Source organism: Diabrotica virgifera, chromosome 6 (genome assembly GCF_917563875.1).
Source record: "Diabrotica virgifera virgifera chromosome 6, PGI_DIABVI_V3a".
NCBI classification, from domain to species: domain Eukaryota; kingdom Metazoa; phylum Arthropoda; class Insecta; order Coleoptera; family Chrysomelidae; genus Diabrotica; species Diabrotica virgifera.
In genome coordinates, this window is record NC_065448.1 from 175,661,786 (window position 1) to 175,688,827 (window position 27,042).

At 31.5% G+C, this 27,042-nt stretch overlaps 1 protein-coding gene across 1 annotated transcript in view; it reads left to right on the forward strand.

Moving 5' to 3' along the window:
• The window catches only part of LOC126886433 (myb-like protein D), a 231,770-nt gene that overhangs the window by 133,523 nt on the left and 71,205 nt on the right, over positions 1-27,042 (forward strand). Inside the window, exons 2-4 of the mRNA XM_050653371.1 lie at positions 4,390-4,487; positions 18,398-18,593; positions 24,263-24,640. Coding sequence (XP_050509328.1) covers positions 4,390-4,487; positions 18,398-18,593; positions 24,263-24,640 — 672 coding nt within the window. The remainder of the gene's footprint in view (positions 1-4,389; positions 4,488-18,397; positions 18,594-24,262; positions 24,641-27,042) is intronic.

The window sequence follows — 27,042 nt, forward strand, 5'->3', positions numbered from 1 at the left end:
TTCATTACAAGGGTTAAAAAAACAAAATATTCAAACAAATAACTTCTACAGCGTATGTAGAACGGCATTTCATTATTTTGCGCAAATCCTACACCGCACACATACAGTGATGAGCACGCTAATAACCGGCAAAATAGCTCAAAAGATGGAAAACATAATACTTTGCGAAACAAAAAAAAAATGAAACTAGTGGAGGTGGAAATTATCGTTATAAACGTATTAAATTAACATTACATTACATAGTTTCCCACCTTTAGACGTCTGTGACAGGAGTATTTTATAAAATTCCACTGTCACAGTGACAGTTGTCATACTCCTCTGATAAGTCTAAAGGAGGGAAACTATGTAATGTTAATGTAATTTGAAACTATGTAAAGTTGTCTTACCCAGTAATTATGATGTCCAAACTATATTAAAGGGCCGTTCAGCATTAAAAGGTTCGCATGTATTCATAACTCCTGATCTAACTCCAAAACAGCAAGCTTATGAGAAAAATATGAAGACGCAACTACAAGACCGGACTTCCAAGGGCGAACAAAATTTAATAATATAGTATATTCGTGGTGTACCTCAAATTGTTACAAAAAACTAAGTTTTAACCATCATAAGTCTCCTTTTTCTATCTTTTATCAAAATTGTCGTGGAATGCGCACTAAACTTCGTGTTATTAGAAACAATTCGCAGGGAGTTTGTTATGATATAATTATATTTACTGAAACTTGGTTAAATGACCAAATATTTGACTCAGAACTTGATCTTACTGATTATGTAATATATAGAAAGGACCGTTCTCACCTCACTAGTACTGCGAGCAGAGGGGGGGGGGGAGTTCTAATTGCAGTACGCTCATCTATCCCTAGTAGACTGCTGGAATCTTTTCCAGGTATAGAACAAATATATGTGGCTGTTGGCAGTACTAATTGTCCGCTTATTGTGGGAGCGCTTTATTTTCCTCCTAAGTCTGCTTTAGAAAAATATATCTCTTTCAATAACAGTATCGATAATCTTTCAAATACATTTCCCACCTCTCATTTCTGTATTGCAGGGGACTCCAACCTACACTGTACTTGGTCTCATGATAATTTTTGTTCTACGGCAATTCCTGCTCCAGACATTCCTTTAATCGAAGAAGATGCTATAAATATTATGAATCATATATGTTCCTATCAAAATCTTTTCCAACGCAATAACATCTATAATAATATAAACTCATTACTTGATCTAGTTTTGGTTCATGATGAAAATTGCATTGTCGCAGAAGCTGATGAGGGATTAGTTGACCCTGATAGTTTCCACCCTCCTTTATGCTTTAATTTAAACCGCGGAGATGTTTTAACTGATGAAATGAAAGCTGAAGGCTTTTTCTACGACTTTAAATCAGCAAATTTTCAAGGTATTTCTGATTACTTAGACACAATATACTGGGATGAAATTTTCAGAGACAAAAGTTTAGATGATATGGTCAATATACTTTATGATGTCTTATATGGCGCTATCGATGTTTATGTACCAATGAAAAAGTTTTATACCGGCAATTTTCCTAAATGGTATACCCGAGAGTTAAGAAACTGCATCATTGCTAAAAAGAAAGCTCATAAGAAATTTAAAGTGACCAGGTTACCTCAAGACTATAATGAATTTTCTAGATTGAGGTCGATATGCAAGTCCTTATCAGGTCAAGCATACAATCAGTTTGTAGCAAACGTTGAACATACACTTCCTAGTAACATTAAAAGCTTCTGGAGGTTCGTAAATTCTAAAAGGAACAATAATAGCATTCCGAACACTTTAAACCATAATGGCCAAACCAGTTCCGATGGTCCTACCATAGCCAAGATGTTTGCTCAGTACTTTGCTGCAGTATATAGTGAGGACGAATGTCCTATTCCAAATAGTGCAAGGGCTAACACTAGTTTCAACATTACTGGTTGTGACTTATCTATTTCAGAGGTATATACCAAATTATCCCAGCTAAACATACATAAGGGCTGATGGAATCCCACCCAAGTTACTGAAATACTGTAGTTTTAATCTTGCTCGTCCCTTATTCTTTATTTTTCAAAAATCATTACAAACGAGTAATTTATATCACCGATATTCAAGAATGGAGATAGAAGCAGGGTACAGAGCTACAGACCTATTAGTATCCTTAATACTATACCTAAACTATTCGAGAGTTTAATATGTGACAAAATTAAGCCTACTATACAAAATGTAATCATTGAACAACAGTATGGTTTTGTTATGGGGAGATCAACTGAAATGAACTTGTTAAATTATACCTCCTTCTTAAATGAAGCATTGGAAAGTAAACAACAGGTAGATGCGATTTATACAGATTTTTCCAAGGCATTCGATAGAGTCAACCATACGTTATTGTTACATAAGATCGAACAGTTGGGTTTCTCTGATCCTCTGCTTAGTTGGATTCGAAATTATCTATTAGATAGAAGGCAGATAGTTCGTATTAAGAATTATTTTTCTAATGAAATTATAGTTACATCGGGTGTACCTCAAGGCTCCCACTTAGGACCTATCCTTTTTAATTTATTTATAAATGACATAAATAAAAGCTTCAATTTTGCTCAATTTCTCCTATTTGCTGATGACCTTAAATTATTTCACATAATTACCTCTGATTTGGATCACTACAATTTGCAATCAGATCTTAATGGTCTTGTGGAATGGTGCTCACTTAATGGTATGGACTTAAATGCAAAAAAATGCCATGCTATAACTTTTACTCGACTAAGACACTTTGAGAATAATTCTTACTTTATACGGGACACTAGGTTACAATTAGTTGACTCAGTTATAGATCTGGGTGTTATTCTTGATACCAACTTGAATTTCAACCTACACATTAATAGCATGGTTTCTAAGTCATTAAAGATGCTTGGCTTTGTTAAAAGATGCAGCTATGACTTTACGACTGGTCGTTCTTTAAAATTTCTTTATTGTTCTTTGGTTAGACCACATTCAGATTATGCATCATGTGTTTGGTCGCCTCAATATAACTGTCATATTAATAAAATCGAACAAGTTCAGCGTAAATTCTTACGTTATTATGCTTATAAGATGCATCTCACTGGTCAAAGTTATGAGTCTTTACTGCAAATTATTCGACTTGACTCATTACAGAGTCGTCGTCAACATAAAGATCTTTGCTTCTTATATAACTTAATTCATGGTCATAAATTCTGTATCCCACTTTTAAATAAAATTGGTCTACATGTACCTTCAAGAACCACCCGTTCTGTGACCACCTTCCACGAGGTCATTAACCGCACAAATTATGGTTCAAGTTCCTATCTCTCTAAAACTATTAAATCTCCGCAAATTGATTTCTTTGTGAACGACTTTACTGCGTTTTCCACACAATTACATTTATACTTAACTTAATGTTCTAATTTCAAGACTGATTTGTCAACTACTGTTATTGTCTTTGTTCTAGGATAAGTTGTATTTGTCAATTTCAAAATGTTCTAGCTCTCAATTGTTAAATGAGAGCAAGTAATTTTATTCTTTATTATTGTTTGTTATGTATTTACCAATTTTGTACCTACTAGATCTTATTTTTCTAATTTGTGTGACATTTTAATTGTATCATGTACTAATAATAAATAATAAATAAAAAAAAGTAATGTTATTTTAGACGTTTATAACGATAATCCCCACCTACACTAGTTTCGTATCTTTTTGTTTCGCAATGTATTATGTTTTCTATCTTTTGAGCTATTTTGCCGGTTATTAGCGCGCGCATCACTGTATACGGATTTCTGCACAGGTAGACCGCATCCTCGAAGTAGACCGCATATTATAGTAGCAACAGTTTTATCAATAACATCTGACGTTTTATTGCTCAATATGGTGTATACCCCTCACACGGTGTCAATAATATTGATGGCGGCGTCTCAATATATTGATGGAACTTAAATAAAAATCGAACTGATTTGATTTTATTCAATATTATTGACATGAATATTATTGTTTCAATGTACTCCTTACACGGTCAATATATTGATAAATATCTATATTGCTTCAATAATATTGACCGTGTAAACGTCGCCTTAGACCCATTTAACTTGATGTAGAAAATTTATTATAGAATAATTAACTATTGATAACTCGATTTTAAATTTCATTTCGACTTCAATTTATGTTAAACTAATGTATTAGGTATTACTGTGTAACTAATGAAACAGACTTTTAATGTTTATTATAATACCACAATTATTTTGAAAAGTTTAGTGATAGGGTCAAGAGAATGGTCAATCTTGATTGTGGTTAGTAAATATATGGTTTTCTAACACTTCCGATTTTTTTAAATTTCTATCAATAATCTTAGACACATACGTATATACCCTCATATTTGGTTCTTTGTTTCAGAATCACATAGTGATGATGATGATACACCAGAATATGAAGATATCGTCTACGATTCATTTGAAAGTGATAGTGAAGGTGAATATTACAATATTACTGAGGTAAGTCTTTTAAAAATGATTAATTTTAAAGTCAGTATTTAAAATCTGCAGTTTGATTAATATTTGAATATAAAAACACTTTCCAAACATGTGCTCAATGAATAGATTGTCAGTTTTATTATTTAGTACGTTTATTTCTATCTGAAATAAAATATTACTTCTACTGTCTTCTACTACAGGCTATTGATTATGAATTTAGAAAAGAAAGACAACGTTACAGGTGTTTTATTGTTTTATATGGTTAATGGACCCCCAAATACGAAAAACGTGGAGGGCTTCCATTTAATGGTGCGTTTTTGAGAAAAATGTGAATTAGTGCCATATTAGCGTATATTAGGGTGAATTTTATGCACTTTTCGTACATATACCTCTATACAATAGTTACCTTATGTATCTCTATACCTCTATACAAGTCAAAAATACTATTTTTTCAAAAACGAAGCGAAAAAACACGAAGAATGCGATTTTGTTTATTGCTCCATAATTTTTTTCCACAGGGATATAGATAAAAGCATTAATTCACTGAAAAAAAAACTTCTATTCGTCCTTTTCAAAAATAAGTTTGGTAGAAGTCTTTAGGTTTTACAGTATTCGAGATACGATTTTTCAAATTTCGCCATTTTTGGGTAAATTTTTCTAATTTTTTCGCAGTGTTCTACATTTTTTTTCTTCGCAGTTTTATGTAGACGCAACGATACATTTAATAGAAATGAAAATCAAATACTATTAAAATGGTATACTCTAGAAGTTTCTAGGACTAATTTTAAGCAAGATATGTATTTTATGTTCATCAAAATTTTCTATTTTTAACGATTTTTGCCAACTCTTACGGGTATTTTTTAAATTCATCGTTTTAACTTCGTTGCTTGTATATTTAGGTACCTATGTTCATTACTGAATTAGAAATAAAGATTATTTTCGGTAGTTTAAAATAGTCTATTGTAACAGATTGTAGGACTAACGGTAACCAAGACATTGTTTATCAAAATGTGATGCTTGCTATTCTTTATGATACAGCACATCAACGTATATACCTAAAGATACAAGTAAAGCAGGTTTACCAGAAATTAAAAATATTTCTTTAACTACCCTGTATGTATAGTAGTAGCAAACCCCAAATTGTGAGAACAGGAATTATGAGTGAAATCTAGTAGTTATAAAAAAAAATTGCATGGTGTATTCTTTGAAAAATTGTATGTTAGCTTTACCACGTAGTTATTAATGACCCTGTAGAATTCGGCATATTATCCAAGCCTGGAGAATATTATTTCCTAATTTTTTTCTAAGTAACTTTTTTGGATACTCTGTATCTTAATGAAATTTTCGACGAATATCGCATTAAAACTCACCCTGTATTTAGCAGTTAAATATCTCTTGTTGTGTAATAAATTGATTTAATTCGAAAATTAAATAGTTTTCGAAAATTATAAGTATAATTATGTTAATGTCTATATCACTAAATAGAGAATTTAATAAACTTTTAAGTAAATGAGTTAGCACACGGGTCTTATTCTTATTTAAAAAATCTTCGATTACGTCATCACGCCCAGGTCATTAGTAGATATGATTTACAAGCCAAAAGATTATAATTTAAAAATAAAAATCTTGTTCCCGGATTTGTCTACTGAGTCACTCGCCTATTCTCAAAAAATTAATTTATTCCATAATTCGACACCCCCATCGAACAAGGTTGTAACTCAAGTTACAGCTTTTTTCAGATTTCAACGTAGGCGAATTCAGAAAAAAATTGCGCACACATCAATATAAACGACATAGTCAAATTCTCAATAGTTTGAATAATAAGAAGTTGTATTTTAAGTTACGTGTGCCATTTTAAGGCATTTTAGCATGAAAAAGGCAGTAATACTGGATACTCCCTATGTTAAATATTTACTTTCTTTATACTTTACGATCAACAAGGTTTTTAAATTAGTTACAACTTTGTTGCACGTATGTTTAATTTATATAGTAATCAAACATACTGCATCTCATAAGTAAATTTATTGAAATGTAAATTAAAAAGGATTTACGGACCTTTTTCCTTTTCGATAGTTGCGGTGAACAAAATAAATATAGAATAGCTTTTGCTACATAGTTCTACATAGTAAAAAAAGTATAATATTTAATGTATTTTTGAATTAGCACATTTCAAATCGAGGGTGATTCAATGCATGCCCTTATATAAAAACGTAAAAAACAAGTCGTATATGCACCAGACCAATGGATAACTATAATACGATGTGCCAAAGCATCAGGCAAGCCTTAATCCGCAAGTGAAATAAATCAGAGGTAATTTCTAAATTTTAACCTATTGAAGGACACCCATGTTAATTTTGAAGTAGATGTTAATAGTAAAAGAGTAAAGGAATAAAGCAAAATGGTCTAAAATTAAATATTTACAGATACGCAATAAAAATGCGAAAAATTTGAGATATTTTATAACATGTTTTCTTCATAGTGATAGAATATTATTGTTATTGTAAAATTTATCATTTCCAATTAAAGTTGTGAAAACTATGAGTTGATATTTTGTTTAAATATACCATAAAAACTAATTTTCTCCTATCTATATTGCTGATGACTCAAAACATACAACCTTTTAATAGTAAAAGTGGAAAAATAATTAATACGGAGAGTGTAAAATAGTTGTTATGCAAGTTACAACCTTTTTCTACGAAGAATCATCTGTATTCTTAAGGTTGTATCTCAATCAAACTCAAGATTTTCAATAGTTAATAAAATTACAAAACATACATCTCACAGTAATCCCTTTTTATGTTATAAATATCATATCGCATCACTGTAAAAAGAGTCTAACCATTTCGCTACAAATTTTTAAAAATTTAATTTTTCGTTTTTTGCCTCTCCTGTAAAATCGCTAAAAATGAGATACAACCTTGTTCGATGGGGGTGTCGAATTTTGCCCCTGACTGTATATTATTTAGCTTTTCTATCAAGGCTTATATCTTTTCTCTGTCATCCTTTAAAACGAAAATACTAAAACAGTGACTTTTTTGATTAATTGTTCTCATTAATTGTTCTCATGTACACCAATGAACATGAACAAAATAAGATTTAAAATAGGTAGTTTATTTTCTTCATACCATAAAAAAATAAGGAGAATGTGACCTTAAATAAAGAAAACTTGACCTAATAATAATAAATTATTCTTTCTGATAAAATTTGAATTGAATTATTACGGAAACATCTGTTTTGTTAAAAATATAGAGTAACTTATTTACTGCATTTCAAATCATAATGAATAGTTTTTAGAGATAGAAATAATAGAGAAATAAGGAAAAAAATATCATGTTGGTGACACAACCCCCTCCAAGCCGAAACCAAATTTTTTGAGTAGTATGGACATCTATAATAATAATAGTCTAGTAAAATAAAATTTCACTACATGTAAAACAAAATGTAAATTCGTACAGGTTGAAACAAATTTTATATCAAAGTTTAGGTGGGTACAAAAGATATTTTCAAGAAAGTATCCAAATCACACAAGGGGATCATTCTTTAAATAATTAAAAAGTGGTCATTTTTGCAAAAAAAATTACTTTTTTAACTGCTGAGGTCATTCAATTACTAATGAAGGTCTATAGTATTATTTTCTGCAAAGTTGAAGGGTTAATCTTTCACATATAACTTACTAAATTAAATTTGACCTCCTATTTATTTAAATAATTATACATGATACTTTAAAAACAAATTTGCAAAAAATTATTTTTAGCGTTTTAAATAAGCACTATAAAATATCTTATTTTACAGGAGAAGTTGCACTATGTTATCAGTATTAATAAAAAAAAAATTAGTCCAAAAATATTTAATATTTTTTGAGATATTGAATTTGTTTATTAAATGTTACTCTATTTTCAATTGCAAAAACGCGGTTGTTGCCAAAGAAATATTCACCTGTATTAAATCTTATTAGTTTTATTTTTATGTATATTTTCGATAAATGTATTGATAAATTCAAATTTCAATTAAACTTCCCCCTAAAATGACATTTGAATATTATTCAAATTTGTTTATAATTTGTTTTTTTAATAACATCGCGGGGATTAAATATTTTGAAATGCCGTTTCGATAATTGGGTTTCTGGGAATTTTTCACTAATTAACAAATTTTTTTGTCTTTTTTTCCTCTTCTTTTTTTTTCTTGGAGTTATATTACTACGGGCCCTTTTAGGGTTAAGTTTCATTAAGAATGTCGAATCTCTAAGTTATAGATTCTAGACCTAAAAATATTAAGATTGGTCTAAAATCACTTAAATAAAATGTGGCTGGTTACTGAGTTACAGGGTGTTTAATTTAAAAATTAAAAATTATTTTTACCAAGTACTTTCAAACTATTTGACGCAGCCTTTATCATACTTGTCAGAAAGTGTGGGTACTATACAGTGTACTAAATTGTGACAAATAAAAGTTTCTAGCTACTACCAGAGGCGTACGACAGGGGATAGTTAAAGGTTGACCCTTTCCAAATTCTACGCTACTGAGGGAATTACTATTTTAGCGAAATTTTTCGATTCTCCAATATTTTATGTGTAAATAATATACTCCTTACTGGTAACGGTTAAGTCATTAGTTTTCGAGATATTGGACGTTAAAAATGAAACGGCATAGTTATTTTGATTCATTCATTCATTAATTTTAAACTTCCAATATCTCTCAAACTGATGACTTTATCGATACTAATAAAGATATTTACATACAAAGTATTGGAGAATCGAAAAATTTCGTTAAAATAGTAATTCACTCAGTGGCGTAGAATTTGGGAAGGGTCAATCATTCACTATCCCCTGTCGTACGCCTCTGGCACTAGCTAGAAACGTTTATTAATCACAATTTAGTAGGGTGTATAATAGCCACACTTTCTGCAAAGTATGGTAAGGATACGTTCAATAGTTTTAAATTACTTGGTAACAATAATTTTTAAATTTTTAAATAAAACACCCCGTAACTTAGTAAGTAGCCACATTTTATTTAAGAGATTTTAGTTAAATCTTAATATTTTTAGGTCTACAATCTAGATCTCATAGACTCGACATTCTTAATAAAATTTAACCCTAACAGGGCCCGTAGTAATATAACTCCAAGGAAAAAAAGAAGAAGAAAAAACGACAAAAAAATTGTGTTAATTAGTAAAAAATTCCCAGGAACCCAATTATCGAAACGGCATTTTAAAATACTTAATCCCCGCGACAATATTAAAAAAACAAATTATAAACAAATTTGTATGATTTTCAAATGCCATTTTAGGGGGGAGTTTAATTGAAATTTGAATGTATCCATACAATTATCGATAATATACATAAAAATAAAAATAATGAGATCTTAAGCAGGTGAATATTTCTTTGGCAACAACCGCGTTTTTGCAATTGAAAATATAGTAACATTTAATAAACAACTTCAATATCTCAAAAAATATTAAATATTTTTTGACCAATTTTTTTTTGCTTAATACTGGTAACATAGCGCAACTTAGTCTGTAAAATAAGATATTTTATAGTGATTATTTAAAACGCTAAAAATAATTATTTGCGAATTTGTTTTTTAAGTTTTATATGCAATTATTTAAATAAATAGGGGGTCAAATTTAATTTAGTAAGTCTTATGTGAAAGATTTACTCTTCAGCTTTGTAGAAAAAAATCCCATAGACCTTCATTGATAAGTGAATTACCTCAGCAGTTAAAAAAGTATTTTTTTTGCAAAAATGACCACTTTTTAATTATTTTAACAATGATCCCCTTATATGATTTGTATACTTTCTTGAAAATATCTTTTGTACCCACCTAAACTTTGATATAAAATTTGTTTTAACCTGTACGAATTTACATTTTGACTTTTTTTATTTTATTAGACTATAACCTATATGTTTCCTGCAGCCGATTTTGATGATATACATAGTTATAAACAAATGAAGATCAAAAAACGATAAATTTTCGCTTTTTTCGTCTATTACCAAAAAGTTAAGCATTTTAAACAAATTTGAGAGTAAGAAACTCATAAATCGTATAAAAAACTTCAATATAGCGTTCGCTGAATATGTTTATCCTTATTGTTTGCTTAAAAAATTGCAAAATAAATAATAAATTTTGAGTTTTTATAAATATTCATAACTTATGTAAAAATTATTTTAGAACCTTCTTATTACACGAAATGCTGAGATTTATGGTGCTTAAATCATACCCTAAATTTCAAAGTAATTTGTCAAATAGTTTAAAAGTTATTTAATTTGTTTATTTTAAATTAAATTTTTTTGCAACACTATAAGTCAGAAAATGATCAAGTTGCAGTAATACTTTGGATAGTTTACGAAAAAAGAAATTTTACAGTATTAATTTAATTAAAAAAAAATGACAAAAAATAATTATAAATATTGCAAAATTCTTTTCCAAGATCATGTGAATTAAAAAAAAGGGGGGCTAACTTCGTCCCTAATTGTCCTAGGACAGTTGTTTTTATTTCTAAATATGTATAAAAAATCAGTCTTTCTAAATATGAAAAAATATTTTTTCTACAGGTAACGGTTAAAAAGTTATTCTAAGTAAGCAAAAAATTGACATGTTTTTGCAAAACAATTTTACACTGTTTAAAATTACTTTTTTTCATTTATTTTTAATTAAATTAATAGTATAAATGTTCTTCTTTCATAAACTGTCCTAAGTATTACTGTAACCTCATTATTTTCTGACTTATAGTGTTGCAAAAAAAATTAGTTTGGGATAAACAAATTAAATAACTTTTAAACTGTTTGACCACTTGCTTTGAAATTTAAAATATAATTTAAGCACAAGAAGTCTCAGCACTCCGTGTAATAAGAAGGTTCTAAGTTAATTTTTACATAAGTTATGAATATTTATAAAATCTCAAAATTTATGATTTATTTTGCAATTTTCTAAGCAACCAATAAGGATAGACATATTCAGCGAACGCCATATTTAAGTTTTTTATACGATTTATGAGTTTCTTACTCTCAAATTTGTTTAAAATGCTTAACTTTTTGGTAATCGACGAAAAAAGCGAAAATGTATCGTTTTTTGATCTTCATTTGTTTATAACTATGTATATCATCAAAATCGGCTGCAGCGAACATATAGGTTATTAATATAGATGTCTATACTACTCAAAAAATTTGGTTTCGGCCTGGAGGGGGATGTGTCACAAGAAAAATCTTATTTTTCTTGACTATTTTACTTTTAGGTAATAATAAATTGTCTGTGTTTTTTCGATGTCATCTACTATCCTGGGGAAATATTACCACTCCATATTTTCCGTGGAGGACCTGTGATTCTTCTGCCAATTGGCGAGTTATCCAGGGCTATTCTAACTACTCTGTTCTCTGCCATTCGACTTGTATGGCCGTTCCATTCTCTTTTTTTCCTTGCATCCATTAATTAATGTTTTTTTATTCTGCATAGGTCTCTCATTACGTATTGTTCTCTCTAGTTGTGTTTTTCCGATTATTCTTCTTAGGATTATGTTTTCATTTGCCTCCAAATATCTTCTTGCGCTTGGTCTGGTTCCTGCGGTATTTATCTCAATCCAGGTGGGATTACAGACTTCGCAATTTTATTTACGTTTTCAAGTATATGTTTTCCATATTATGTGGTTGAGACATCCCTCTGGTTTGCTTGCTTTTGCCACATTTTCAGTTACTTCCCCTTGAATGTTAATGCCGCTCGATAACAGGGTGTTTCATTAGGAAACGGAAATACTTTAATGGTGATTAGAGGTCACCGAGCCGGTTCTAGATATACTACATTTTTTGCCCTACCAACTTTTATAACCGAGTTACAGGGTGTTTTATCGATTTTGCCCATTTATTTCCTAAGCCATAACTTTAGAACCACAATGTATATATTTTTTTGATATTTGGTGCACAATATGCCTCATTCAAAACCCAAATGACCAACGTATTAATCATAAGAAAAATCCAGGTCCGGATTAACAAAAAATTATAAATTAATTGTCTGGAGGTCTGGAGAATATACTACAAGGACAAAGATCCGAATATTCCAGTCAAATGTTATGTCTGTTCTACTCTATGGATGTGAAACCTGGAAAGTGACAAAATACCTTACAGACAAATTGCAGGTCTTTGTTAACAAATGTCTACGAATAATTGTTCGTATTTTCTGGCCAAACACCATCAGAAACGAAGATCTGCTACACCTGACCCAACAAAAGAGGGTAGAAAATGAAATCAAATACAGAAAGTGGGGGTGGATAGGTCACACACTCCGAAAAGATAGTTCCAGTATTGCAAAAAATGCCCTAGAGTGGAATCCCCAAGGAAAGAGAAAAAGAGGTCGCCCAGCACAAACTTGGAGAAGATCCATCATGGACGAGATAAGAAGTCAAGGAAAGTCTTGGAATGAGGTGAAGGCCCTAGCGCAAAATAGAACCCGATGGCGCGTTTTCACTGAAGCTCTATGCTCCACTTAGGAGTTCAAGAACATTATGTATGTATGTGTATAAATTAATTGTGACCTTAAAACAACACCCTGTATATTCAAATTTTGAAAATCTGTTTGCATATTTAAAAAGAGCACAAAAAACTAAGTTTAATGGTTCTATTCAATTTTTCGGCCAGATAATTTTATGACTTTAATTTTGAAATTATATTAAATTTTTTAAGAACTCGGTCGCATTAAAAAGTAGGTATTATTAAAGTTAATGAATAAATACTCATTTCAAAAATAATCAATACTTATTTACCACATTGGAACGACCCAATTACTAATCACAAGAAAAATCAAGGTCCGGATTAACAAAAAAATATAAAGTAATTGTGACCTTGAAACAACACCCTGTATATTGAAAATTTGAAAATTTGTTTGCGTATTTTAAAAGAGCATAAAAACTGCGTTAAAAGGTGCATGTCAAATTTTTGGGCAGATAATTTAATTACGGCAATTTTGAAATCATATTGATTAATTCGGTATATTGTGATTGCGCATAGCGGTCAAATACCTCCTGGGGTACTCTACACTCTAATACCCGAAAGTTAGGTTTGGACCGAAGGGTTAGGTCTTCCTCCTTTGAAAATTGTACTGTATAATATATAATATATAATATATTAATTTTTTAATTAATTAACTTTTTAAAATTAGCAAAATTTCCATTCAAAACGAATAAGAAGTAAATAAAACTTAGACACCCTGTTGAGAACCCTGACCGCTGCGCGCAATTGCAATCTGCCCGATTAATTCTGTCAAGGTGACAAGAAGCTGCCAGAAAATTTTAAGAACAATCCGAATGTAATTGGAAAATCCATTCGAAATCTTTTAAAACGAGCAAGGAAATACATCGAACAAAATGGCGGACATTTTGAGCAACTGTTAAAGTTCAAATATTTTTAATTTATGTTAAATTGTCTAAAAGATTTTTTTTATTATATACTCGTATAGTTGTTTTTTTAATTCTTTACTAAATCATTAAAATATTCCAATTCTCGCAATTCTAATTTGTAATGATGTGCATACAGCTACAAATTTAGAGAATCCATGAAGCCAGCTTAGTAAATAAGTATTAAGTATTTTTAAAATAAGTATTGATTCAGTAACATTAAATTGTAATTAAAAGTTTATACCTGGTTTTTAATCTCCGAATTCTTTAAAATTTCAATATAATTTCAAAATTGATGTAATTAAATTATCTGCGCAAAAAATTAAAATGTGCCTTTAATCACAGTTTTTTATGCTCTTTAAAAATGCGAAGATAAATTTTCAAAATTTCAATCTACAGAGTGTTGGTTTAAGGTCACAATTACTTTATATTTTTTTGTTAATCCGGACCTGGATTTTTCTTGCCATTAGTAATTGTGTCGTTCCAATGTGGTAAATAATTATTGATTATTTTTAAAATTAATGTTTTTATAATTAAAAGTTAATAATATCGTCGGTTCGCTAAACTCAGACACAACTGTGATTTTAGTAACTATTTTTACCAATTTCGTAAAATTGGCAAAAAATAATTACTAAATAGTTAATAATTACTAAATAGTTAGTAATTTTGCCAATTTTGTCAAAATTGGCCAAAAACAAAAAATTTTACATACTAAAATCACTAGCCAGTTGTGTCTGAGTTTAGCGAACAGACTATATCTGCTTTTTAATGTCAGAGTTCTTAAAATATTCAATATAATTTCAAAATTAAAGACAATAAATTGTCTGGCCGCCAAATTGAAGCAAACCAATAAACTTAGTTTTTTGTGTTCTTTTCAGTTATGCAAACAGATTTTCAAAATTTCAATATACAGGGTTTTAAGATCACAATTACTTTATAATTTTTTGTTAATCGGGACCTGGATTTTTCCAGTGATTAGTATGTGGGTCATTTGGGTTTTTGAATGAGACATATATGTGTAAAAAAAATCAAAAAAATATACAGGGTGGTTCTAAAGTTATGGCTTAGAAAAGAAATGAGCAAAATCGATAAAGCACCCTGTAACTCGGTTATAAAATAGGGAATTAAAAAAACATAGAGTAGTTGAAATTAATGTAAAAATGAGCAAAATCGGTTAGATGGGCGAATGGACCCAAAGGTCCGCAGTCATACAAACCCAAGAAAAAAAAACTCGGTTATAAAAGTAGGTAGGGCAAAAAATGTAGTATATCTAGAATAGCCTCGGTGACCTGTATTCACCATTAAAGTATTTCCGTTTCCCTTTGAAACACCCTTTATAAATCTCGTTGTTCCATTATTTGCTGTTCAATCTCAAGTATGCACTGTACTGTTGCCTTTGATATTACTAAGCTTTTCGATTTATAAGACGATATTTTCGTGGATCACGTCTACGTTTAATCTCTTCCTGTAATGAGCCTGTATTTGTGATCACTGGTCCCAGATATAAGTATGAGCTGACAACCTCAAACCGATCAATTGTGGTTATGTTGTGTGGATGACTGTTATGTATACAGTCTATCCACTATCATGATCTTTGTCTTTGATATGTTTAATTGCAGACCAAATATTCGACTCTCGTTTTCGACCAGACATATAAGATCAATCAGCTCTGCTTGACTATTTGCAAGAAGGGCTGTGTCATCTGCGAAACGTAGGTTGAATGCAGAAGATTACAACGACCTGTGTCCTAGTTTTGTATAAGACTCTATAAAAATTTATTTTTTAGAAAAAAATCAATGGGAAAATCCCAATAGTTGGCTGTATACCATAGTTTAAAAAACCAATACAGAAGTAAAAACTTCGAGATGTATTCTGGTATAAAATCGTTTATTTAAAAACTATAAAATGTCATCGATTGCAGAACGTTTTCGTTCTAAACAGAACATCTTCAGTGCCTAGAATGAAGTATTTCCACGTTAGATTAAAGCAAAAGGTTAAAAATGTGACTGTTAAAATGAAAAAAGTGTGGGAATACTTACATCCTGCCGAGTATTTTGAAACTAGCACACCGTAAATAGTGTTAACATCATCATATATGGTTTACATAATGTAATATGTTAAAATGTTATGACTACAAGTCGATGTTAATGGATAAAGTGGAACACATGCTAAAAGGGTGCCATGGTTCCCCGCTCGAAGATACTAGGTACTTGCCAATTCAATGGGCACAGACCAACTGAGAAATTATGAAGTGGATATACAATTTGACATGGGTGACATGACATGACAAGATAAAGCCAATTTTTGGTTAAAGTTTCATTTGATTTTGGATTTTTTAATAAAATGCGAAGGTTTGTCTGCAAAAATAATTTAAATTGTTTGAATAATAAAATCTACTGTAAAGTTTAAATTAGCAACTCTCTATTCCAGAATAACTTATAGATTCATTAAATTTAATGCAGATATATTACGTGGTTTAAGTTGTGACGTCATCGGATGTGAAATGACGAGATGAAAGTTAAGTTTGTTGAAACAAGGAAATACACTACATAATAAGATAATTAGACTTGCGTGGAAAAACAAAGCTAAACAAGCCGAGAAAACCAGAATTTAAGAGTGTTTTTATGTGATGAAATGTTGGTTGCCTAACAAGGCAAGCAGACAACAGGTTGAAGGTAAACGATAGAATATTGCGAGAAAACAGTATATATACAAAAGGTGGCTATTTATTGTGTTAAATTTATTATTATACTATTGTAATGAATAATTATGTCTGTTAATAGTTGGAAAATAATTTTGTTAACAACTATTTTCCAACTTTTAACAGACATAATTATTCATTACAATAGTATAATAATAAATTTAACACAATAAATAGCCACCTTTTGTATATATACTGTTTTCTCGCAATATTCTATCGTTTACCTTCAACCTGTTGTCTGCTTGCCTTGTTAGGCAACCAACATTTCATCACATAAAAACACTCTTAAATTCTGGTTTTCTCGGCTTGTTTAGCTTTGTTTTTCCACGCAAGTCTAATTATCTTATTATGTAGTGTATTTCCTTGTTTCAACAAACTTAACTTTTATCTCGTCATTTCACATCCGATGACGTCACAACTTAAACCACGTAATATATCTGCATTAAATTTAATGAATCTATAAGTTATTCTGGAATAGAGAGTTGCTAATTTAAACTTTACAGTAGATTTTATTATTCAAACAATTTAAATTATTTTTGCAGACAAACCTTCGCATTTTATTAAAAAATCCAAAATCAAATGAAACTTTAACCAAAAATTGGCTTTATCTTGTCATGTCATGTCACCCATGTCAAATTGTATATCCACTTCATAATTTCTCAGTTGGTCTGTGCCCATTGAATTGGCAAGTACCTAGTATCTTCGAGCGGGGAACCATGGCACCCTTTTAGCATGTGTTCCACTTTATCCATTAACATCGACTTTTAGTCATAACATTTTAACATATTACATTATGTAAACCATATATGATGATGTTAACACTATTTACGGTGTGCTAGTTTCAAAATACTCGGCAGGATGTAAGTATTCCCACACTTTTTTCATTTTAACAGTCACATTTTTAACCTTTTGCTTTAATCTAACGTGGAAATACTTCATTCTAGGCACTGAAGATGTTCTGTTTAGAACGAAAACGTTCTGCAATCGATGACATTTTATAGTTTTTAAATAAACGATTTTATACCAGAATACATCTCGAAGTTTTTACTTCTGTATTGGTTATTTTTTAGAGTTTATTTTTGTCTGTAATGAGTTTTTTTACGTTTTATTTACAATTGTCTTTCTTATAATTTAATACATGCGCGAGCATGAGCAGCGTATATTAATTCGGTCATGCCATCTATGTTCACTACAGTTAGACCTGGATCCCGCGTACCAAAAAAAAGTTGATTAATAGCAAGCTGAAAATTTGTTAATAGCTTAACGGTGTCTAGTCGGACAAACTTTGATGTACGGGAACACTGGAACAGGGGAAGTTTTAATCGTGGAACAATTTAAAAATATGGAACGTCAGATTACGAAAACGTCTCATGTATTTTGTCGGACAGAACATCCAATTGATTTGTTACCCGTACGTTGTTGGTGATAAAAACCAGTCTGATTTGTGCATGAGAGTTTAATGAAATGGTAACAAATCAATTGGAAATTCTGTCCGATAAAATACATGAAACGTTTTCGTAGTCTGACGTTCCAAATTTTTAACCTGTTCCACAATTAAAACTTCCCCTGTTCCAGTGTTCCCATACATCAAAGTTTGTCTGACCAGACACCGTTAAACTATTAACAAATTTTCAGCTTGCTATTAATCAACTTTGTTTTGGTATGTGGGATCCAGGTCTAAGTGCTTTATTGATTCTGATTGACATATCAATGATCATTTATGTCACAGAGACATGAACATTCAAAAGCAGATTGCATTACGAAAGAAAATATTATGAATCATCTAGTTGTCAAAGTATATTTATATTGTTAATTTTTTTAGCTTCAATGTTTTACATATTTTGGAATTTAGTTTCAGCAGGTGGAGTTACGACACGATGTTACAAACACTCCACTTCCACCAGAACCAAGAAATACCGAGTCGAATGGATTTGACAAATTCACAAAAAATATTAGTAAATTTAAAAAGAATTTCTCCAGAGACATCACAAAGTCACTACGAAGGTTTTCTAGGAAGATCTATCAACAAGATATAGACATAGATAAAAGTAAGTTATATTCATGTTTGTTAGTAAATACTGAAGATATATAAATCTACCAGCAAGTGACTTGCTACGGCTTTTTTCATCTTCTTATGGCGATCCACTCCAGTCATGCGTTTTGGTATATATTTTGATAGGAAAGCATAGTATAGACCAGGGGTGGGCAAAAGCCGGCCCGCGGGCCGGATCCGGCCCTTTCGCTTACTCTATCCGGCCCGTTGATTAATCCTGCAAGCAATTTTTTTAAATCTCATGCGATTTTTTTGAAATCAAAAGTATAAGTGTGCGTAGTGTTCATATAAATAATGAAATATGTAAATAATAGAGAGTATTATAATTTAGAACAGCTGTAACAATATCCCTACTTTACTACATAGGATTGAACGTGCACTTCTCTCACTCTTCGAGGCAGTGATGTTTTGGTTTCAGCCAGAAAATTTGTCGTCTACCAGGACCCCTTTTTCCTTCCATTTTACCCTTCATAATCATCTGCAACAACTCGTACTTATCATTTCTGTGCCCCAAATGTGATATCTTTCTCCTTTTGATGGTGGTCAAAAGTTCTGTCTCTTCCCATTCTGTCCAGCACCATTTCGTTCGTAATATTATGATCGTAGAGATTCCAGCTTTCTCATTAAGTCAACATTAACACTCCAAGATTCGACACCATAAAGAAGAATAGAGTGGATATAACATTTTGCCATGCGAAATCGGATTTGCAGATTCATTGAGTGTTTCGTTGCTCAGAAATTTTCTCATCTTAATCCAGAATCCTTTTTTGCACTTGTTTAATATCTTCATTTCTTATCTGGATCCTTTTTATGAATAATGCAATGGACCATATTTTTTTGAAAATTACATGACATATTTGACTGGACACGAATTGTTTGCATGTACACCTCAGTAAGACAATTTATTATTACTATTATCTATTATTAACAGTCAAATCTATTTGTCCAAATGCTTTAAAACGATACTTATAGTATTTTTGTCAACGATCGAAAGCATCTACCAGAACAAAACACTAAAAATAACATTAGAAGATGAACTAACTGACCCAGTAATTGAAGCTGACAGCTTCCTTTATTGTCCTTTATTGTTCAACCTGATCATGAATGAAAAAAAGTATGAACTAAAAAAGGATACCAAATGGGAGAAAAACAAATTAAAATATTCTGCTATACAAACGATGCAATACTATTCTCTCAGACTGAAGATGATTTACATCGTATACTGCACCAATTTAATATAACCGCCAGAAAATTTAACAAGTTAATTTCCCCAAAAAAGACAAAATTCTTGGTTATAACAGCAAATCTAATAAGATGTAAATTGAAGCTGGAATGTCAAAGTCAAATAATAGAAAAAGTGATGAAGTTTAAATATCTAGGCATCACACTATCTAGCTACGGAAGGCTCGAAACAGAATTGGAAGATGTAAACAGAGGCACATGTTACCTGAATGACACAATATGGAGAAATAAAAATATCGGAAAAGAAGTGAAAGGCAGAATTTACAAAACAGTCATCAGACCAATAATGATATACGCGGCAAAACCACGACCTGACACAGAGAGGACAAAAATATTGCTCGAAACAACGGAGATGAAAACCCTTAAAACAATCGATGGTAAGAGACTGTGGGACAGAGCTAGAAGTACAGATTACGACGGAGATGCAAGATGGAGAACAATAATAGATAACTGGGTAAAAAACAGAAGAAGTAGAAAGAAATGACCATATAAGCCGAATGACAACAAATATAGTAGTAAGGACCGCGAGAGACGGTTCTCCAATACGAAGACAACGAAAACGATGGTACGACAACTTAATGTTGTTCTGAAGCTATTTCCTTGTGGCATTTTTATAATTAACTATTTTGATTAAGAAATAAGCCACAATTAAATTGAAAAAAATAATTTTATTAACGTTTCGCGACGCCCAAATAGGATGTCGACAAAATACCATCAATACTTTGACAACGATATCCGATTTGGGCGTCGAAACGTTAATAAAATTATTTTTTCAATTTAATTGTGGCTTATTTCCCAATCAAAATATTTACCGACAACTTACTGGATCGACATTGAAAAACAGACAGAGTCTGTCTATATAAGAAGAACAAGAAGTATTTTTGTCAAAAAAAATTCTTGAGCAGAATAAAAATTTAACCAAAAACATTCGCGTGTGCACAGAGCAGCGTACGTACGTGATATCGTCCTCCGGCCCGGGAAACATTTTGAAAATTTCATTTTGGCCCGCGCTTAATAGTATTTGCCCACCCCTGGTATAGACAGATTACTTTCTATGGCTTCTTTATACATGGTGTCCCGAAACATTTATTCGAAACATTTTTTAAAATTGCTGATAGATGGCGCTAATAAATCGTATTTTTCCAATTAAAGCGCCATCTATCAACAATTCTAAAAAATGTTTCGAATAAATGTTGCTTAATTTTTTATGACGAATCCGAATCTGTAATAAAAAGTGGGGGTTGCTATTTAAGATTTTAAAGTTACCCCCCACCCCACCTCCAGGGGGTGGGTTGGAGGGTCATGTTTAGTGTTATTCGATATGTTTTCGAAAAGTATTAAAAACCTTTTTTTTTGGTTTCTCATTTGGAAGTGTATTTCTCGAGCTATTAGACCGTTTCTATAATTTACCTATGGTATCAGGATAAATTGTTTTTCTCAATTATATCGCCATCTATCCACAGTTCGAAAAAATATCTTGAATAAAAACTGCTTACTTTTACGTAACGAATCCAAATCTGCAAGAAAAACTAGGGGTTTCCATTTGAGATTTTAAAGTTACCCTCCACCCCACCTCCAGGGGGTGTAGTGGGGGTTGGTGTTTGGTGTCATTGGATAGATTTTTGAAAATGATTGAACACGTATTTTTCAGTTTTTCGATCCGATGTTTAGTTCGCGAAATATTCGACCGTTCCACTACTTTTGGGACACCCTGTATGTATGACCATAGTACCTACTACCCAGACGCTTTTCTCTCTTTGAAATTTTTTAAAAGATAGTCCTAAAAGTTTCCAAAAAATCTTAGGAGGTTCTTCTAAGGGCCTTCTTCTGAAGTCGAACGTCGTAAGTTATTTGTTGTTTGGAGAACAAGTGGAAGTAAGTGTAATATCGTTTGGAGATTGATAAGTGACTCATAAAATATATCGTACCCATTTACTAGACCTGTGCAAGCTGATATGGAGTTACGAACTCTTTAGGCTCGAGTAGCCGAAATCGAGGCACAGATGTACTGAGTCTTCGAGAGACTCTATATGCCAGTCAAATTTTATCCATGTGTCTGGTTAGGAGGTCTACGATAATACATGTTTATGTCTAGTAGATCTTTCAATTTTTTCTTCGAAGGTTCACATATAAAAGCTGTCGAATTTTTAAGACCCAATTTTCTGCTCCAGTTATTAAGTTTTGTCAGATCCGTCAGTCCGATATCCTTCTTTTGGTTGTTCTTGCTATGACAACGACAGGTTTTGTTGTGCCTAGGAATGTTTTTTTGTGACTCCCTTGGCCAGTAAGTCCCCTTTTTTTATTTTCTTCAATACAAGTATGTCCAGGCTCCCAGGCTAAACTTAATTTACTACTTTTTACGATGTGAATCAGATTCTGAAGACTGTTCTAAACGAACTTATCAGTTAGTCAAATCGATTCGATAGTAGTACCTGTAATCCGCCTGGCTATCTAGTGCAGCCGATATGTGAAACAATTGTGCATTTAATGATAGAAGCATATAATTTGGACCACATATACTACACATATAAAGGATTACCAAAAGTTGAGTTTTTCCTGGTTTTTATGTAAAAATATGTTGTTTTTTTTCAATTCTTTCACCATGTATATATTAATTTTTCAAAAAGTTAATACCACCATTGAAAAGAGCGTAAAAATATTTTTTGGGAAATATTTTGAACTTTTTAGTTATATTAATTACCATTTAATAAATGCTAATAATCTTCACATGTACCTATGTGTGGCAGATTCGTACAAATACCGGGTGTTTACTTATATTTTCCCCCATTTTAACTGCCTATAACTTCTAAATGCCTCAAGATAGAAATATGCGGTTTTCGCTGAAACCTTTTATTTAGTAAAAGTTTTGTTTGAATGGATTAAATTTTTATGTCGCTTTAAAAAAAATAAATGAAGGATTTTTGGAAAAAAAAACGTTGACTTTTTTTAAACGAAATACTCAGTATATTTTTTTGTAAATTGAAAGAACGGTCTTTGACCTATCCAGCGATATAAAGTTTAAAATCGGTTGTCAAATGACTGAGTAATTAATTTTTAAAATGAGAGATGCAATGTGGAAATCACTTCAGAATATCAATTTGCTTAGTTATTTTAATCAATATGTTTTTAGTTATGTGTTTTTCACGTTGCATCTCTTATTTTAAAAATGAATTACTCAGTTATTTGACAACCGATTTTAAAAAAAATTATATCGCTGGATAGCAAGCAAACAAGCATAGTGATTTAACCCAGCCTGAGAGACTTGCTCACCCCTAGAGAATGACATTCGGGTGATACAATTCATTGGGGCGAGAAGGATTAACTCCCGTAAGCAGGAATCACTCCACCCCGCTTCAATGCTCCAGACCATCCACTTACCCCCCGATAGCACTCTGATGCGCTATAGGGGCTCTCAATCAGCAAAGTGCTTATCATATGGGAGTCTTGGGTACACGGACTCCCATATGAAATCCTACCCCGATCAATGCAGGCCAGCGTGAGGCGCTCTATTCCCGCTATCTCTAGTGACTTATCTTCGATCTGTTTTGCTTGCTCGGGCGCCGAGTCCCCGCTCTGGGCTATGTCCAGTTCGGTGACTCGGCGCTCGAGGATGTGGGCCCCTCATGCCCGTTTTTTGGGTTTTGTTACTAATATTTTTTTGTGGCTTTCGCCAATCGCTGGATAGGTGAATGACCGTTCTTTCAATTTACAAAAAATACTGGGTATTCCATTTAAAAAAAGTCAAAAACAGTTTTTTAAAAAATCCGCCATTTTTTTGCATAATTGAAAACGATATAAAAAATTAAATCCCATCAAACAAAGCTTTTACTAAAATAAAACATTTCAGCGAAAACCGCATATTTCTATCTTGGTCCGTTTAGAAGTTATAGGCAGTTGAAATGAGGGAAAATATAAGTGGACACCCGGTATTTTAAGAGTTATTGTGCATTTAATGATAGAAGCATATAATTTAGACCACATATACTACACATATCAAGGATTTTGCCTTTTACAAAGTGGAGGGCATTCAAAATGACGACTATACATATGTGACTTATAGCACGATAACTTTGGAACGTGACGTCCGATTTCAACCAAATTTTGTATATAAGTTCTTTTTTTGATGTATAAGATCGAGGTATTGAACCGGAAGAATCGGTTTACTAGAAGTTCGTTCGGTTCCGTTTATGAGGAGATTCTTGTTATTTCTTTCAGTTTGCTGCAGTAGGTACAATCGGTTTATAACAGACATTTTTCGAAAAAAAAACTTAATACTAAATCTAAGTTGTCTTTTATTGATCTATATAAGAGTGCTCTACAGGAGCCTTTGATAAATGAATACTTTTTTGTATATGAAAGGAAACCAGCTCTTGAGTTTAGTAACCTTCATTTTTTTCTAATAACTATTTTGACTTATTTTAGAAGACGAAGGTATACCATCACCCATAATAAATGACAGTGAGCCATTAAGAAAAGTCTCCAAGGATGAAAGCATAAAATCAGAAAAAACAGATACTACAAAACAAGACAGTTTCTTGTCTAGGATACGACGAAGTGTCTCCCTTTCAGCTGTATCTGTAACTAATTTATCAAATTATTTCGAAAATCAAAACAATACTCAGAACCAAAGAAGAAGCATTTTCTATTTGAATGATCCGAGCAATAATGTCAACGAGAATGAGATAATCGAGGAAAAGGTGATAAAGAACGAATCGCCTTTAGAGACGCCTACTAAACCAAATAGGTCTAAAATGGTAAGGCCGAGAATGCCACCTCCTCCGGTGCCACCTAAAAACAATGGTAAGTATTTCGTATTCACATGATATATTTTATATCCTTTCTAATTTGGTTCAAAAAAGATTTCAATATGGCGTATTAATTCCAGTATCAATTAAAATATTAAGCATAAGCATAACCACAATTCGTAAAAAAATATTTAGATCAGATCTTTCGCCAAATCAGACATGTTGTGAAATGTGCACGAGCTTTACTTGTATCTTTAACAAGGATAGTTTTTAAAAAAGTCACTTGTTATAAAAAAAATAAGCCTGATGTATTTACACGCACCTGCACGCATCCTCTCCTCCTGAACTTTTTCTCCTTCGAAGGATGTAGTGGTGTCATGTAATTTGTTTAACTATTTCTGTCCAATTATCTCTCTCTGTCTCTCTCTCTCCCCCTCTCTCTCCCGCTCTCTCTCACTCTCACTCTCACTCTCTCACTCTCTCACTCTCTCACTCTCTCACTCTCTCACTCTCTCACTCTTTCTCTCTCTCTCTCTCTCTCTCTCTCTCTCTCTCTCTCTCTCTCTCTCTCTCTCTCTCTCTCTCTCTCTCTCTCTCTCTCTCTCTCTCTCTCTCTCTCTCTCTCTCTCTTTATCTCTCCTGTGCGTATTGCTTGCTTCGGAGAATTATTAACTAGTCATGTCCTTTATTTGATCCGACCATCGTATTGGAGATCTTCCTCTGTATCTTTCATCCGCTAGTTAATAACTCAAAAAGTAAGTAATTTATCAAAAAAACATTCTTAGCAAAAATATATCTAGTCGAGGAAATGAAGCTGGAAAAATGGCAAAACCTCGCAATTTTTTCGTCCAGCATCGATTTGTACAAAAATTTGGGATTAGGCTCATTTCATGCTCTAGTTCATTTTCTATATTGAGCCGTTGTACGCTTTTGGTTTTTTAAGGGTGAAAACGACCCCTAAAAAAACTACTTGTAAAAAATTATAAAACAACATTTTAAACTTTAATATTGTCAACATTTGGTTCTTATTAATTACATAATGATTGTTTTATGCTTTAAGATATACTATCATAATATTTTAACCCTTAAAACCACCCTTGTTGGAACTATATATAAAAAATTTTCGTCTTGCATCGATTTACACTAAATTTTGGGATTAGGATCATCTCACCCTGTACTTCATATTCTATAACATGCTCAAGGGCGTCGATTATTTTTAGGGGTGTAAATTACCCCTTGTCAAAAATTATATAAAAACATTGTAAACTGGGTAAAATTTGGTTTTGATAGGCTAAAAATAATGGTTGTTTTATGCTTTAGGATATAATATCATAATATTTCAACCCTCAAAAACCACCCTTAAGAACATTATAATTTTTATAAGTAGATAATTTAATAGATCTATACAGAAAAAAAGAATGTGTGTGTACTTTGTACGCACGTAAGAAGTTATACTTCTATTATATGATTATATGATTATAAACGAAATTAATATACTTTTTATTTATATTTTATTTAAATATTAAATTAATTTATACTTACTACTTCTCAAACATTTTTATTAAAACAGTGCCAAAAATTAAAATAATAAAAAAATAAAACACACACAAACACACTAAAAATGCCACAAATGATTTCTGAACATTAATTGTCGGAAAATTTTTTAACTAAATACGTATTTTCTGAAAATAAAATTATATAATAAATATACTTACAATCATAAAATGTATAAAAAAAAAATAAAAAAATAAAAGTTTCTATTGGGATTCGAACCAACTTACCACGCGGCTGGTATTTGCGTTGTATTGGGATTCTCTCGCATTAAAACTGCGCCACAGAGACAGCTTGTCATTATGTGCGAAGATCGTCTAACTAAACAGATTAACCTTTTGACATTTTTAACTTATGTAAATTAAATTATTTTGATTTTGAATTGAAATGATTTATAATTGAAAAAATACAACAAAACATAGAGTAAGAAGACAATATATTATGTAAATATAAATATAAATTATGTAAATAAAAGTATTACATACTACTTATATATTTTGGTAGGTTCAAGGTAGGTATCGGAGCCCGTATAACGACTAATAAATTTCGCAATCACTTGCGTCGTGCAAAGTGGCTATGTTCAAATATCATAACAAAATTTGATCAACTATTTATAAAACACTTACCAGTGAAAGATTCTTTAGCTTTGAATAAGCGAGATCTGCGGCACTCATACTAGGCACAGTTTGATGAGCTTTCACATTGGCATGAAACAATCATCTCTTCTATGTAAATAAGTCCAAAAATATAATATGAAAACTATTTAAAAAGGCAGTATAACCATTAACTAACTTTTTGTTTGTTGTTTCTCTTCCTACAAATTTTAAAACGCAACAAGCATACATTATAACCAAACGCAGTCCCACAGCTGTGCCACAGCTGCCATATTGGATAATTTTTGTCATG